Source organism: Limulus polyphemus, unplaced genomic scaffold (genome assembly GCF_000517525.1).
Source record: "Limulus polyphemus unplaced genomic scaffold, Limulus_polyphemus-2.1.2 Scaffold913, whole genome shotgun sequence".
Classification (NCBI taxonomy): domain Eukaryota; kingdom Metazoa; phylum Arthropoda; class Merostomata; order Xiphosura; family Limulidae; genus Limulus; species Limulus polyphemus.
Window position 1 is genome coordinate 338,604 of NW_013666523.1, and position 18,309 is coordinate 356,912.

The 18,309-nt window shown below is 31.3% G+C and overlaps 1 protein-coding gene across 1 annotated transcript; it reads right to left on the reverse strand.

The window, feature by feature from the left end:
* Nucleotides 1–7,201: 7,201 nt before the first annotated feature.
* On the reverse strand, nucleotides 7,202–15,282 carry LOC106461203 (V-type proton ATPase subunit D-like). The gene is made up of 7 exons (XM_013921000.2): nucleotides 15,032–15,282; nucleotides 12,791–12,908; nucleotides 11,297–11,444; nucleotides 10,861–10,905; nucleotides 10,192–10,362; nucleotides 7,896–7,974; nucleotides 7,202–7,611 (listed from the first exon to the last, which is right to left on the reverse strand). The coding sequence occupies exons 1-7, from the start codon at nucleotides 15,070–15,072 to the stop codon at nucleotides 7,470–7,472; spliced, it is 744 nt and encodes a 247-aa protein (XP_013776454.1). The 5' UTR covers nucleotides 15,073–15,282; the 3' UTR covers nucleotides 7,202–7,469.
* Between the last annotated feature and the right edge of the window lie 3,027 nt (nucleotides 15,283–18,309).

An 18,309-nucleotide genomic window follows, 5' to 3' on the forward strand; every position in this document is an offset into this window, starting at 1 on the left:
TTATCTGAAAATATTGCTTCTTCGCTTTATCCCACTGGCTCCCGTCCTGGTATGTTATACGGGCTTTCCCAAAATTCATAAAACAGGTTCCCCCCTCCGACCCATTTTTTCTACTATAGGCACACCTGGTTACAAACTTGCTAAATTCCTTGTACCTATACTTCAGCCACTCACTTATAATATTGTTTTTCTAGATTATGAATTGATTTCTAACGCTATTGTTGTGACGTTTTTTTTTTCGTTGGGCGGGTCTTTTTAACATTTTTGGTGAAAATAATCCGAAGTCCAATCCACATAACAATAACAAATTATATAATTGATACTTGAAACCGTCAGTACTTGGTGAAACCCTATAACTACAGAATTGAAGAGAAAAAAAATTCAAAGACAGTTGTACGTTTCACAAAGACTTCATTCATTCACGACATTGGCTTCGCTAGTAAAGACATCATTAGTACCTGATAATGCCTTTATTGACGAAACCATGTTCGTAAATAAATGAAGTCCTTATGAAACGTACAGTTATCTTTGTTTTTCTTGAATTCTGTAATAACAAATTACTTTATTTTTTCTTTCATATTACTACAAACTGTCTTCACTTGTACACTGTTGTAACTTGTAAACTTAATTTTACAAATAAGGTTCAAACGGAAATAGATGCTAATGAATAATGAAAAATAAACTAACGTGCATATATCACGGATGATCAATCAAGTAACTGAATATACGCTATAATTAACACAATTCCAAATACTTCACAAAGTGAAGGACACTATACCAACTGAAGCCAAAATTTCCTGACTCAATGCTTCACTGATCCTCATATTTATAATTTAGCCTAGTTTCTTGGTACTTCGCAAACTAACTGTATTTTCGTAACATCATCAAGAACATTGTTCGTCATACTCCCACTAACTTACTTGATCTTAACGACATGCGTGCGCCCTCATACCTACATCGAAGTTAAGACATTAAAAATATAGTCCACAACATCTTTAATTTCATCTCATTTGGTTTAAGAATCATGGTTAAACTGAGTGATACTTTTTGCCATCTATGAGAGGCCATTTTATTCATACCACCGTACTCAGTAATATTCCTGATGACCACATAAACTAGACTCAGATAAACTTTTATCTACATAAGTTTTTGTCAGATTTGTTTGTAGTTAAGCACAACGGTCTATTTGTGCTCTGTCTTACATGGGTATCGAAATCCGGTTTATAGCGTTTAAGTTCGCAGGCATAACATTATACCACTGGAGGGCTATTTACGTAAGAAAAAATAAAAATAGATTAAATTTTATTTATATAATAAAAGGGCCAAGCTTGTCTCCGTAGTTACCATGCCAGACTGTGGTTCAGAGGTTCGTGCCCTTTTACCATCCAAAAAAATTTGCACTTTGAGCTGTGGGTGTGTTATAAGAGTGACAGACAAGTTCCACTACTTGATTAGAACAGCCCATGAGTTGGTAGTGTTGACTAGCCATTTTTCCATTAGTCTTTCATTTTAAAGAAGAGCAGCATAGATGGCAGTGGTGTTGCTAGGCGCTGGCATACAGAATTCGTGCCCCAAATCCCCAGTTGGTGTTTTGAAAAATCATAATATTTTACCACGATCGATATCATACTGAAATGCCGAAAATTCCTGCGACTATGGGCCCGAATCTTTTAAGCAACTAGCGACGTCTGTGGTATATAACACAATTGTGTAGCTTTAGGCTTCACTGCTAGCAAAGATAGCATTTGAGTAGCTTTGCACGAAATTCAACAAACAACACAAGTAAAATGAATATTCTGTTTTTAGTGTAATTGCATAGTGTATTTTTGTGTTGATCGTCTAGTGGATTTACTTAGTGTTTGAGATCTGCAAAATGTTTAGTAATCAGAAAATAAATAAACTGATTACTAACCTTTTAGACCTACAAGTATTGTTTATTTACAGATGTATTTTAATAGTTAAAAAAAAAAAGAGCTCAATGTACTTGGAATTTACATTTTAGTAAAGAGTTAAAGTCCCTTAATGACATGTCTGCAAAAGTAGAATCTGTGAAACAGGATATTTTGCAGTGGACCCTAAATTCATGTTATCAAGAAGCCCAGAAGTTAAAATGATGGAGAATGTTGAAAACATTAATTTTTCAGTTGTAGATCATAGATTCATAAATGTCAGTTTTCTTGACATATCCTTTAATATTCTTAGGTTGTAGTGGGATTGCTAATGTATTTATAACACTGATTGTCCAATTTATTAGAGCTTGCTCCTCAAAGAAATCCTGATTAACAGCCCATTTACTTCCACTTGAAAACTACAATAATAAACACATCAAAGACGTGTTAGGTGGTTGTTTGAGCCTTATAAGTGCAGATATGCAATCATATTATGGTTAGTTGTGAAGATAATGGGTAAGAACAAAGATCTGTCAGATTTTTGAAATGGTATAATATCTGGTGCCAATCTAGCAAGAGCATTATTATTAAAGATGACTTATTTTACTGGACAAGTGCCATCAAAGTCTATTAACAGAAGAAAACTAAAAGGAATTTGTGTGCCACTAAGAAAACTTGGGACTACCAACTGCTTGTAACAGATCAAGAAAAGTACAAAAAAGGCTTAACAAGCTTTTAAGTCGTAAGAGGTGGCAGACAGAAATTGACAACCTCAAACTGAAAAATGCAAAGTACATTAAAATAATGGTCATAAAGCACCAACAACAAATCCAAAAACAGCTTATTCCACATACAAGTGGGAAAGCACAACTGCTTTGGTGGTTAGAGTACAAACTGTAGACATGAATGACTGAAATTATGTGATGCAGTAAGATAAACTGTGTTTCACCCTTTTTCTGTACTTATGATTAACTATGGAAGATACAGTCATTTTGACAGTGCAAGTTTCAGGAGGTAGTGTAATGATATGAAATATTTCCTTGTTGCACAAGGTTGAGTACTTTGAATATGCAACGAGATCCATGAAATTGTTATACTTTTTCAGTATGTATGATAAAGTAAAAATATGGAGAATATAAAAATACGTGACCCTGCTGAAGGTTGTGTAATGGTGTGAAAATGTCCTCATGGCATGAAACCTGGGTCCTTCAATTCACTTACAAGGGCAAAAAAACATCTTGAGCATTATAGGCAGTCGAGTTCACCTCACAATGCTGTATTTTTACCCTGATGGACAAAGGCCTCTTTGAAGACAATATTACAACAATCCACCAAACTCCTATTATTCAAATTTGGTTCAATGGGCACGATAATGAAACCAATAATCTTTCTTGTTCAGCATAACCATTGTATGTCAATCTGATTGAGCATATTTGGAATATAATTAAATTTTGTATTTGCTACTATAATTCCCTGCTAGCATATGTGAACCAATAGAGTCAATCCTCATAAGTAAGTGGGCAAAATGGGGGGGGGGGGTGGTTCTAGTAAAGAATATACTATAGGAAGTAGAAAAAAGTGAGGACCTATTGATTTTGCAAAATCAGTTTCAATTCTTAAATTTGAGCCTCCAATAATTAATATTCAGAAACATTTGTAGCAGCTTATGATGTTTACCATGTACCACATGAAAAAGATTAGTAAACATTATATGGTAACCACTACTTTTACATATTCACTAAAAGGTTTGTCAATTTCCTTCAAAATTTATAAGATTGAGTTCAGTTACATCATTGTACTTTCACTGGACAGTTTGATAAGAGAATACTTTTGTGCCAGTTAAAAACATTTCATTTTGTCATATTGTTGAGTATTATTACAGAAAATGTAATAGAAATCACTGGAAATAATTGTTGTTTAACAAGAGGCAAACAAATTTACTCTTTCATCTGGAAATGAAAAAAAATCCCTTAACAAAAGACCATTACTGCACACAGAATCTGTAAACATCATAGATAGTGATATCTAAAAGGCTTTTAATATGTATCAGTTTCTTTTTAAACTATTATGATTTAGTGCTCAAGAATTAATGTAGATAGTAATTTTGTGGACAGCAGAGAAATGTTGGGTAATAATAGCTTTCAAGTTTTTCAAGCATTAATATACATTACAACGATACCAATAAAAATACAGAAAACTGGTAGAGAGATTGTGCTTCAACACAATTTAAACAGCATGTATTACATGTCTGATATTCAATTTACTGTTACTTTTTCTTATTTACCTTGCAAAACTGTTAGTTATATCATGAATTCACAGGATGGGGTAATTCCTCAGTCAAGTTGACATTCACCTGATTTTATGAGAAGCACAGTTTGATTGAAAGAAACATTTTAAAGTACAGTTTTATTAAATTTTTGTTTGTAATACTGACACATAACTTCCTAGTTTAACACGTTCTGTATATTAACAGCCATGTAAAACTGTTACTATCTTTCTCATCAATTTTATTTTATATATCATTAAGAATACACCTGTCAATAAAGACAAGCTACACTTAGGAAAACAAGGCTGGTCGATAAACAATTTATTGTGTAGTTACTTTAATCAAACTATGAATGATATTTCTACAGGCTTTAATTCACATCTCAATAGAACATTGTTATACATAGTAGTATCTTTCAACTTTACAGTTGTCATTTCTTCATAGATTAGTCTTAAATATTTAATTAGTACATCTATAAAACAACACAAATAAAACTTTTTTCCATCCATTATTAACCCTCTCAATACAAATAGGTAAAAGTGTGCATGTCACAACATTTTGAGAGTTGCATTCAAAACTTAATTAAAGCTACTTAAAGTGTATCAATAAACTTGGCATCAAAATGTAGTTAATAAATCAAATTTTAGTACAAGATTTATTAATTTTAAAACAAAATATTTAAATAAATTCTCAATCTTAACTTCTATGTATCAAATGACATTTGTTCATTCCAAATTGCTCGTGTCACCATTCCTTCCACCCCCATTTGAACTTCTGACTTTTAATACAAATTATAAAGTTATATTATCGATGTTTCTGAGTCACATTTTAAATTTATAGCCACCATTCATTTTGATTTACAGATTTAAAAAACAGAAAGTCAAGCCAACATATCTCTTCTTACTAGTGTCCTTCAAAAAATGTCAATAACTTTCTCTGATATTTACTATTACATTATTTATAACCAATAAAAAGATAATATTTTATTTTACTGAATGGCATATATGCTAGCTCATTCTGACAACAGCTTTTGAAGTAACATACCTACAGGTTCAAAGTTGCTATCGCGGAGTTCACCTTAAACTTAATAAGGGAATTATTTTAACACTCTTATACCTTAGTTAGATACATGTTTTGTTTGTTTGTTTTAGAGCAAAGCCACATTGGGCTATCTGTTGTGTCCACTGTAGGAATTGAACCCCAATTTTAGTGTTGTAAGTTTGTAAACTTACCACTGTCCCACTAGGGGATGCTTTAGTTAGAAAGCCAAAGAAATTATAATAGTTATAGGATGTTGTATTCTTTGTGTGTTTTATTACTTTATGTTCTAAACTGAACACTTGAAATACAATATAAATTCAGTAAATTACTAACAACACACAACCAAAAATTAGGGTTAACTTTTACCAAGACCAAGTAAAAAAAGTACAAGACCCACACTAAGTACTAAATTTCTCCTTTTTTCTGTAAAATTTTTATTAATTATTATAAAAGTAAATAAAATGTAAAAATTAGAAAGTTATTAGGTTAGATAAGAAAAAATAAATTAAAAAGAAAATCAAACAAAAAATTTCTCAGTGAGGTATGTACATGAGCTACACATGTACTAGGTAATTCAACATTTTGTTTACTGTAACTTCAGCTACATGGTCACCAGCTGATTTGTTGTTTTGTTATGTAGGCTTATTAGTTAGACATGGTTCAAAGAGCAATAAAACAATGAATTTAAAAGAAAACAGATGTAAACTGTTACAAGTGTGAGGCTCTTTAGGATAAATAACTGTAATGTTTTGTTACAATCTGCAATCATTATTTAGAGAAAAAGGGCAACTTAGATCTATTTTGTATTATTGTTTGTGGTGGTTACAACATCAGTCAAATGGACAAAGCCTGTAAAATGTCAGGGTAGAGAAAATAACAGAAAAAATATAAAGTTTCAATCAAAAAACTTTTGATATTCTTTCAGGAAGTTCTGGGAGTTAAGTAAATGAACTATGAAAACTGTAAGGTGAAAATAATTATTTTTAAGCTTAACATGAATATCACCTTGAACTCAGACTAGTCAGAGTTTGATTCACACTCTGACTTCATATATTAACAGACAAATCTTTAGTAAAAATACATAATTTAAAAAATCCAATTTTTTTGTATACAAGACTTGTAATGTTTATTAAAAGCTTGCCAAATTCCCTGAAGGTACACTTACTACATTGAAAGTTATAGTATGTATACTTTTATGGTTAACTGCTGGTTATAAGGTTGGTAAAATGGTCAAGTCCATATAGAGAGGATTAAAGAATTTATTTATTTTACAGCTCATTTATGGGTTCAGCATATAGGCAAAATGTTTCTCCCCCTTCAAAAACAAAACAAAAAACTCTGGTGGCCTGGTGCCACTTTCTGTAATCACATCACTTGAAGTGGCTTTCATGATACCTGGACATACTAGTTACACCTCACCACCACCTGGACCTGCCAGTACAGCTCATCATCATTAGTCAGACAGTCAACAAGAAAAAAATTACAGTTCTTACAATAAAGTCCAAAACTACATACTACTACACAATTACATTTTATACTTTTTAAGGTATGATGATGTTAGAGCAATAACTTCTCATGAGAAGTACTAGTTTCTAGTACTTTTACTCATATTCTTTTGGAAAATTCTTTAGTATATTCAATGAGAAGTAAAGGAAATATACACACATTTTTCTAAATGAGTTCCATTTATTTCAGTAACAAAGTCAAAATGGTCTGTATTAAATGAAAAAAAAAAAGAATTGATTAATCAGCTTGCAGTGTTTACTACTGAAACTAGAACTGACCAGTTACTGTTTAAAACAGTGGGAGGGATCACAATGCAGTGTAAAACAGTTAAAAGGCAATGAACTATCTAAACAAAGGCAGCACAGTAGTGTTGAATAAAAGAGTAGATCAAATGGTTGATTATCAGAAGGGTCGCTGGAAGGGAACTAAGGTCCAACAATTGTTTTGTGGCTTCTTTTGTGTTACAACTATGAACTTCTAAATAAGAACATGGTTGAAATCCAGTTCTGTCACTGTTTAATTTATATGATGCAGTCTGCAACTCTTACAAACATTTTAACAGTATTCTTGAAATAAAATAATCTACTTACATTCTTACACCACACAAAACAAATGTTTCATCACATACAATAGCATTTTTTAAACTAAATATGGAATAATACCTTAAGACACATAATTATATGTATAATATATATGATAATTACATAATGCAAAACCACATCATTTACAACATAGCATAAAATTAAACCTTCTAAATTTCCAGGACTTTAGAACAAGATATCTTCATCGTGTTCATCCTCTAACATATTGGGTGTTTCGTCCATAGCAACACCTTTAGCCCGAAGAGCTGCTTTTTCTTTTTCTGCTCTGACTTTGTCCTTCTTTTTCTTTTCTTGTACTTTCTTTAACCTTTATGATAAAAATCAAATTACTAGTATTTGTATTATATTAAATTTGGCAGATTCTATTACCGTATGATTTTAAATGTCCCAGTTTTCACAGCAAAAATTTTTACAGAAATCAATAAAAAAATAACTTTTGGTGCCATCCAATTAGAATAAACTGAGGAGAGATTTAGCATTCAAAATTTATCTTTAACTACTAAACAGGTAAGTGGTACAAAAATAAAACATAATTACATGTTAGAACTTCTATACTTTTCAAAAACCACAAAAGTAAAACTCATCACTTACCTGAAAAATTCTTCACGTTCTCGTTCATCCAACTCTGATGTTATGTAGGATAATGTGTTTTCAATTTTAGGAATAATCACTAACAAAAGAAAGCAAGTCAAAATAACCTTAGAACATAAATAAATCACGAGGTTTCTTTTATAAAGCATTTCATTTGTAATACATACCAAGGTTAAAATCTGTCCAATTAAACACCAATCCACACCTTTATATGATTAAAATTGATTAATATATATATATATATATTCACATGCGCGTCTGTGATAAAATGGAGACATTTCAGTGTATTTGCTAACATATTTATGTTCAGAATCAAAACATTTAAATCTATTTTATATAATAAAGTTTAACATTGAAGTATACCACTGAATTTGCCCAGTAAACCTATCAATGCATGAAATTTGATCAATTCAGGTATGGTTCTTGTAATATCTATTTTATTAACACATGTTCATTTCAATCACCACATAGCTGTAACACTATACCTACTATAACTCTGAAGGCACTAAATGCATATTCATGAAATTTGAGAAGCTTTTAGTAAACATTACAAGTCTGTTGTACAAGAAAAAGTTACTTTTCTTTTATCAAATATTTGTATGTGTATATACAAAGCTTTTTACTGAATCAATCCGAGTAAAAATGACTCATGCTTAGAATAAAAATACCTCTTTTCATCTTATATTTCATTTCCATATCCTCTAAAATTCCAAATTAATATTAAAAGTATTTTAAGTAAAACTTTATATGTTATCTCTTATTTTCTCTATCCTAATACTAACTGTAAAAAAAAATCTTCAATGTATAGTGAAATGAGAGTTGAAAAATATTAAATAAGATGAATGATACCATTTTTTTTTTTAGATTACCTGCAGATTTTAACAGATATCTAATACTAGAAATAAACAACTTCCAAATCATTTGATGTTTCATAATGTCAGTTAGTTTGTGTTTTAGTGGAATGATCCTGAAGAAGCTGAGTTGCCAATTAAAGAAAAATAACACATTTTGGTTTTAAGGTCATTTACTTCTAGTATTAAAATGTCTTTTATACACCAATGTGCACAACAGAAATTTAACAATGAATTTTCACATCTACTTTCTTTTAATTTTATGGTTTCATTGCAGCACTTTCGACCAACTACTAAGCATGAAAAGCAAAACCTTAAAGCACAAGCCAATTAGCTGTTTACCACAGAGCTAATGTACACAAAGGATCAAGTTAAGGTTATCCATACCATGAGCTCAGAACCGTGTTCACTATTTGATGAGCTTTTGAAAGTGTCTAATTTTAGTTACTAATGTTGAACAATAAATAGCAATAAATAAAAAAACTATGTTTAGTACTACTCGAAGTAGTTTTTGTGCAATTGAGTAATGTTATTGACTAACTCTCACTGTTTTTCACTAATTAGATATCCAAAAAAGAATTAATGTAGCTTTCAAATATGTATTTTAGAACATAAAATATATATCAGTCACAAGAGCGTAATATTCTAAAACTATTATAATTTATCCAGCTTTCTATGTAAGCTAAAAAACGTTAAATAATTCATTTAGATGTTTGGAGTAGCATCATGATATTAATGGTACAAGAAAAATTTACTGAATGAATAATCTGGGTGGGAGAATTCTGACGATAAGAGATGAATTCACATAGAGGAGAATATGTTATTTCTATTTGTTATAAAGAAGCCCATCAGCCATGCAAGGTTGGTTAGAAAGGTACCTCAAAAGTGAAAGAGATAGGGAAGGGTTTCTCTGGTGAGTTTGATAAATTTATTAATATATCTCAGCAAATTAGGAAGGTAGGAGGTTAAAATTTTATATTATAGCTTGTAATTATGTAAAGTTTGTATTTCTTATTGGTTCTAAACAGTAGATGCCTATTGCTTAACTTATAAATTCCCGAAGTTGAAAAACTGGAGCTCAAACATGTCACATGACAGAAAAATTAAGATGAGAATTATGAAGTTAAAACCAAGATAACATAAAAAATTTGAATTATGAGTTACATTTTCTTGCTAAGTTTGTTGATATAAAATAATATTAAAGTTGTTTAATTAAATTTTGAATATAACACTAAAAAGGTTGTGACTTGCGCAAAACAGTCAGGTTCGAAAGTACTGGGTTAAATCATACTTTTCACAATGCTGGAAGAGCCTTATTGTACGATATACGAGAAACATGTCTTATCACTTCAGAATTAAGATCAGAAGTATTTATTTTACTTCACTTGAGCAGGAATAAAGATATATTCTTCTATATAACATATAAGAAATTGAGTTAAACTCACCATGTTCAATAGCATTTACCCTACGATTTGTAATCTTGATAACTTCATCAAGAGTAACAAAGGATGTTTGGAGAGAAGCTAACTCAACCAGCAACTGCACAGCCTTGGCATAGTTTTTCTTCAACTTTGAAAGCTGCTGCCCTCCTCGAGCAAGACCTGCTAGCTCGTAAGCTACCAAAGAATTCAGGAGTTTCAGACAGCAGTATTAGAATTAAAGTTTATCTGAGATGTTTTTAACACAAAAGTAACCTTACACATTGTATTCATAATTGTTACACTTTTTTTAAGACAACTAAAAAAATCAAATGATGACCATAAAAATCCAAATATGTAAAAGGCTTATAATGATCCCTAATACAAAAATTATATTAATATAGGATCACTGTGTGAATAAAAGACATTTAAAAACACCATTGAATCACAAACTGTAATATATTCTTACAATAATAATTTATGAAAGCATTAAACTGTCAAACTAAATAACAGTTAATCATGAATAACGTAATGTACAAATAAAGTATAACACACCAAGATTTTCCTAATAACAGTTATAAAACTTTAATATTAACAACTCAGAGTCATCCAATTAAGAGCTTAAGGTGGTTTCTTAATAGTGAACTGTCATTTCTTCAGAAATGTATAATGGTAAAGTAGAAGTTTTGTACTTACTGTCAGCTCCATCCTGATAACTCTCAAAAACTGGGAGGTTTGTTCCTGCAAGAACAGAGAAAAATGATCAGAAACTTACTTACATTTTATTAATAAATAAAATATGCTGATGTTCTTACAAACATTCTAAATTTTCAGACAGAATTTGTTTCAACTTAATGAAAGTCTGCAATTTTTACAACTGACAAAAGGCTAAAAAAATTTCTTTTCTAATATCAATTTAAAAAATAGATTTAGAAACAAATATTGAGAAATTGGAAACAATGTTAGTAATTTAAGGTAGTAAAATAGGGTCTAGCAGGATACCAAGGAACTTCATGATTTAAACTTCTCTTTTATTTAATGCTTTTGCTAATGTTACTTACTGCTGCCACTATCTTATTGTTAAGACCAACAAAATAATCTGTATAATAATATACAATACGTAATACTGAACCTGCAACATTTTCTTTCTTGCTTCGAACTTTTATTTGAGCTTTGGTTACATTCTGTAGAACAACATGATTAAAGTCACCAGTTGTAAACTTTGCTTCAGCAAGTGAAAAAGCAGCTTCTTTCATCACCTCTCCCATCAAAGTTTTTGTCTAGAAATGTATATATTACATTAAACCTTATTGAAATACGTGTATAAATCAACAAAAAATAACATATATACTGATCCACAACAATACATGTAACCACAAGCATGGGCAAGTGTGTGTGTGTTGGAGGAGGAACAAACAACAACAACATTTAAATAAATAATGTTAGACTTCATAATTTTGGATGTTGCATGTTAAACAAATGTACAAACGATATCAGGTTGGTTTCTGGACAGTTTTAGATGCAACCTTATGATTATACTTTGTTTTTTTTTATTAGGAGGGGGAAATTGCACCATACAATATATAATTTCAAGATCAATATCACAATAATTCTAAGTTGTTATTTCAAATACAAAACTTAAGTGAAGTTGTAAGTACCAAATTCTTTTTTAAGGTGTACTTTGCATACATTTAGCATTATATCTCAAAAAGTTTAAAAGCATATATATATATTTTAATGCAATACACACAAAAATAATACATTGGTTTTAACACATTTCTAATACATAGTTTTAGGCATTTTTCTCCCATTACTTACCCCTCATAAAACTTGTGTCGATACATGAAGGTTCTTCTTGAATAAAACTAAAAATCAGCTCTGGTCTGTTATATGCTTACTACATAGCCTGACAATAAGTAAAAGTCTACTAATACAATGAAAGACTATCAATAAGTATTCTATCGCAGGAATTATTATTATTACCGAAATAGACTAACATAACAAAATAACTACTAATCAATGATAAAATCAAGATGTGACATTGAATGTGAAAGTTGACATTTGGTTCTAAAGCAAAACATTTTAGTGCAGTAGTATCAATATAACATTTTTTTGATGTACTGTTTAACAATGCATTGCAATTCTTAGTCTACCATTATAATTATGTTACCGTTATCTTAAAATAATGGTAATGTGGCAGTCTTTCAATGATAATAGTTCATATGCTCTCTAATAGGATTAATTCAGTTATTTTAAAAACTATTTCACACCTGCTTTCTTCTTAAGATTTTATTATACATAAATGCATTATAATACGTAATAGATCATCATTGCCTACTTACAAGCAAGGTAACACTGAGCTACGTGCAAGGAAATACATCACTAACATTGAATTTTCATTATTTAATAGTACCAACATATTGTATATTACATTAAAATGGCAGTCACTTACCAGATTTGTCTTACAAGAAATATATTATTTTGTGCTTTCCTCAGTTGTAGATCTAATTTCTTTTGGTAGAAAAATATCCAAGTATTTAAATACTGAATCTGTTTATACTACACAGTTCTTTAATGATACATCACTTGCAGGAAAAGATGTGATATGCATTGCAAAATTTTTTACCTCAATTATTTTCTGTAAAATACTTCTGAACCTCATCTGCAGAGCATCAGCTTTTTTCTTTAGAAGACTATGGCCTTTCTGTGCTCCTTTTAAGCGATTCTTCATAATTGCCATGGCCCTATAGTACAAAGAAAAACAAAATAGAGGAAGAGCAAAGCAATAAAAGTGAAATTATAACAAAAAAAAACAAACAGCAACAAATATAACATAATGAGTGGAATTTTTGTTATAAACTTTTCCAAAACAGATAGTTTTATTCTTTTAAAATAATACAGTTACATGAACACTGAAATTTTAAAAGTTTAAACAGATTTTTTATGATTTATTACCCCAATATTTAGAGTACTGACTTGATGAAAAGGTGAATTTTTAATGTTATATATCAGTGAGAATATTCTTATGCATCTCCATTTCCCAGCATATTTCTGCATTTTTTCATTTGCAGTTATAAAAATAAATAAAATGTCACTATTAGAACTGTAAAATTAATTCAATTATGTATGAGCATCAATTACATTACCACCAAAATGCTACAAGTAGCAGCTCCTGTACATTGGAGCAGATCCTTATGGGTTATATTTAATGAATGCATCACTTCAATAAAATATACTGAATGCCTAGTGTATCAAATGTAAAGGAATTTTTATGGTTGGATAAGTATGAAACATAATATATATGCTAACATCAGTAATTTTAATGTTGAAAAAGGCGAAACTCTACACTTCTCATCAACCCAAGTCATAAATCTAATTAATCTACAATGTTATCAAAAATAGCGACTGATAATATTACTCTCTTTTGTAATTGTTTATTACAGTTGAAGGTTTATATTTATTTTTCAATTAAATTATTAATTGTTACTCCATTCCATTTTGCTGTTTATTAAGTATGTTTAATTAATCAACAGTTTTATGCTAAAATCACTGGCTGTCGCTCTGCCTGTAATAGTGATTATTAATCTAAAAATATATTTTGCTTAAGTCAGCTTCAGCTCTTAATTGGCAGCAACAGGGTGCTCTTGCAATGCAACCTTACTGTATATAGTTATACGAGTACTGCACATAGCATCAATTACATCTACATAAACAATGTACAATTTCTATTCAAAATATAAAAACATTTTTACTGTTCTACATATTTCTATAAGTACAAGTGGATTTACATAGATTATGTGTTAAACTAAAAGGGTTTTCAACCAAATAGAAACTTGTAGTTGTAGTAACATCGTCAATACATTATGCAAACTAGTACTATCTAAGGTTCAAACCTTCATTTGGCAATGTGTTTCGAATCTATGAAAGTCAAAATCTAATCTTCATAACAACCCTATCAACTGCCCAGCTCTATTCACCATATCTAAATCATAAACAAATATTTCAAGAGGTAAAGTACATGAACTTCTGAATATCTATGAGCCTATTTTTTTTTTCATTTTGATAAATTTACAATTTTTGATATAAAGAAACCATTACATGACATAAGTATATTTTTCTGCAATAAGTATAACTGTATGTAAAAGAAGTCATGCAGGGGCAATGTTCACAGTCAGGATCTTAAGAGTTTCAAATTGCTAATAAGAATGTTTGTGAAGTCAAAAGAAACTGCAAACTACTTACTTCAAAATAAACCAATCCTGGAACTTCTAAAATTGAATTATTTTCTTTACATGGCATACAAAAATCCAAAACGGCAATATAACTTATTTACGCAAACACATTTGACCAAAATGAGGATTACAACTGCATTCACTAAAAGTTAAAATTTATGGTCCATGTACAAAAGAAGGGTAGGGTAGTCCTACATCAAATTTATTACAAGAAAATAATATAGGCTTCAGTTAAGACAATATATAATGAATTTTTTGATAAAGTATGGAAATTGTTAAATAATAAAAAAGACGTACAGTGATTTGAATTTTGCAGTTTTCTTATACCACCATCTTTAGAAGTTAAATGTTTTCAGCCTATTTGATCCACAATCTACAAATATATTAAAATACAAGTACAAAGACCACAGATAATACAGCCACACTTCGTATGATATATACTGTATATACCATTAGTGTTACTGTTAGCAATACTACTTATAATAGTACTATTACTAGTACGCCATATAACTATAAGTATAACGTTAATAATTCTATTCTCTATCTTATTCTAAAACTTGATAAAAATTAAGTTAGTTTAATCGTGGGTTAGTTATGTAACAATAAATATTTTGAGCTAAAAATAAAGTATTTACATTCTCGAAGGAAATACAGGGATACGATCTTTGGCGCTCATGTTTCGTCCTTTTTAAATTTTTATAAATATGATGGTAGTATAATTCCCAAAAACACTCTCCACCAGAAATCTGTTATTATTTCGTATTTGTTCGTTTATACTTTTTTTCAGAAACGAAGTACACCTATCACTGTCACACTATCTCCACTACAGTATCAATTTCTTGTTTCAACTAAAATCACATGAACAAATCGCATAAACTACAGTTCAGTGGACTAAATTACCAAATAGCGCCCTCTTTTTATGTTTATTTAATAAATGATTATGTTATTATTAACTTCCATAATGTTAATAAAAAAAAATAACTTGGGAGTTCCGTGTTCATTTTTAGGAAGTACCTCAGGGAGTCTCCCGATGATACAGCTGTAAGTCTACGAACTTACAACGCTAAAATCTAGGGTTCTATTCCTTGCGTGGACACAACAGATAGCCTAATATGACTTTGCTATAAAACAAACAAATATAACTTTAAGAATTGGTAGTTAGGCTTTTGCTTTTCTTATTTACATTAATGATAATTGATAGGGACATATTTAGCTAATTATTTTTACTTAAATAATAAGTGTAATGGAGTTGGGTTATCATAATTTGGATCACATGTTTAATATAGATGGAAACCTTCTCAATATCGTGACTGACACACACAAAAAAAAAGATTTTGGTGTGATAGTAGATCACTCAAGCAGTCAAAGCAGTGCTCTGTTGCTAATAGTAAAGCTCACAGAATTTTAGGTTGTATTTATACAGAAATTTGAGTGCATTACACTAAAATGACCTAGAATGTGAAAATAAGCAAGTTACGTGACAACCACAGCAGATATAACGCCGCAAAGGTGGCACATACATGGTTACTCAATGTAACCACGACAAGCAAAAAATACTTCAACTACTAAAACGTAAACCAAAATGACATTTTAAACACACTCTACATTAATGGCTCATACTTATCTGTATACAATAACAAAAGAAACCCTTTATATAAGTCGAAAATAGAACTGAACATAAACTCTTTACACAATATTAAAACCAGAATAAAACAAGCTCATTAGAACATACTTGAACATAATAAAATATACATTAACACATGCAAATTACAATTTTATATACTTATCAAAACATACATATATACACTATAAGCTAAGCCATTTATACCAATTTACCAGTTAGATAACAATAGACAAAACATTAACGTTTAATACTAGTAACACTAAAATATACACATATATACTTTACACGAATTAAGAACTTTAATTAAATAAAAAACAACAACATACAATAGGACAATTTAGTAAGGAAGCTGGAGTTGCTTATTTTTAGAAGGCCCAAAGGCAAATCTTCCAGTTCACCCATGCATCTGTGAAGCACCATTGTGATCTGGCAGATGATTTCCCCAATTCTAACAAGAGCCTTACAAGTTTGTACCAGATAACAGTGTTTGCCGCTCTTGTGGCTTCAGTAGATGGTCTTCTTTGCAGTTATGCAATGCTTAGGCTTCTGTCTAGGTGGCAGTGTTATTTTAAAACTGCAATTTGCGTGTGAGTCATTCTTTAATCTCGTTCAGGGCCTGGTGGGGGCTGCCATTTTTTTACCCCACCTCTGGAGCTCTGGTGCTGACGGTAGTGGTCGCCATATCAATCATCATTTCCATAGCCAATATATTGATGGTGGAATGCATGTGTTACGTCTCCAGTCGTTAGTTAATTTTCCGTAACTTCGTTCTGACGAAACTTTAGCGACACAAGTCCTTTCTTAATAAAACTGGTTTATTCTTTCTGAATATAACTTTGCGATACACTTAATTTCAACAGTCGCGCTATAACAAACGTCTCACGTGCTCGACTTCAACAATAATTCAATTACACACTCTCTGACGGCAGTTCAATTACTCACTGTCTCGTCGCTTCGTGGCCAGTCTTATATATACAAGACTACACTATATCTAGAAGAATCACGAGATTTAAGGAAAAGACGTGAATGTTCGAGAATGATGTGATACTAGTCACGTGACCTCGATGTCGTAACACTGCCCCCTCCTTAGTATTGTTCGTCCCCACTTACATAATAGCCACTTACATTAAACCAATAACAATAACCAAAATTTACAGAATTACAAACACAAAATTACAATTCAACAAAGTCTCTTAATTTTACGGGACGTATCTTCATCCGTACTGGTCTCCGTCTCGTTGGCTTCTGCTTCATATGGGGTTCATCTGCTTCATCAGGAAATGTCCGATCGTCGATAACAGTCACACCAGTGGTATTAACTTCATCAAGAGCTTCACCGTTTCCCTTCTCAAAACTGAGTAGAGTTTCTTCTTTGACAGTGGCTTCTTCAGGTGGCACGTCTTCAGCAGCGTCATTCGTTCTGTTGTCCACTTCGTTCCAACTGAAATGTCCTGGACCGTGATAACGCCAAAGCCTGTTGACATGCGCCACTTTTGGCTTACCTCGCCGACCACATTTTATCCGGAAAGTCACGTCTGAGAGACGATCCACTATGTCATATGGGCCTTCCCATGGAGAAGACAACTTAGGAGACTGCCCTTTGGTCTTATTGGGATTATACAACCACATCTTGTCTCCTGGTTCAAAGCTGACTTCAGAAGATCTCTTATCATAATATAACTTCATCGAATCAGCAGACATTTTCAAGCTTGAACGCACTTGATGGTGAATATCATCCATCCTTTCCGATAACACTTTCACAAACTCTGACACATTCTCAGGCAACTCTTCATAAGGTGGGCGTCCCTTATGCTTTGGTCCCCTTTTTGCACTACATATACTGCATGTCCTGCACCATTCTTCCACATCTCGCCTCATACCTATCCAGTAAAATCTTTGTCGTAGGTGACTCAATGTTTCCTTAACTCCGAGATGTCCTCCTGTTACAGTATCATGGGATTGACGCAACACAACTTCGCGTAACTTTTAATGGCTGGAGACGGCTTAAATGGGTAATGAAGAAAAACTTTAATATAAGTTTAACATGACAGCAAATGTACAACGTTTCGACAAGGTTTTGTTATCATCAGGTTCTTGGTATAACCGTTTGCCAGGTCGTCACTTTCCCATTTGCAGTTTCCCACCTCCGGAGAAGAATACCATCTGCAAGTTTCAACTGGTCCCATTGTGCCCAATAGTTCTTTGTCACAGGGCTTAGACTAGACACCTTCTCCTAAGCAGGGCGCAAAACACTTGCTTTTAAAAAATAATTATTGGCTTCAAATCTTG

Excerpts from the sequence above, each read along its gene's own strand:
- LOC106461203 (XM_013921000.2), bottom strand. The coding sequence starts at position 15,072 with ATGAGCGCCAAAGATCGTATCCCTGTATTTCCTTCGAGAAT. Across the intron at positions 12,909-15,031 it reads CCTGTATTTCCTTCGAGAAT|GGCCATGGCAATTATGAAGA; the intron begins GTAAATACTTTA and ends TTTGTACTATAG. Across the intron at positions 7,612-7,895 it reads GAACGTGAAGAATTTTTCAG|GTTAAAGAAAGTACAAGAAA; the intron begins GTAAGTGATGAG and ends TTTATCATAAAG.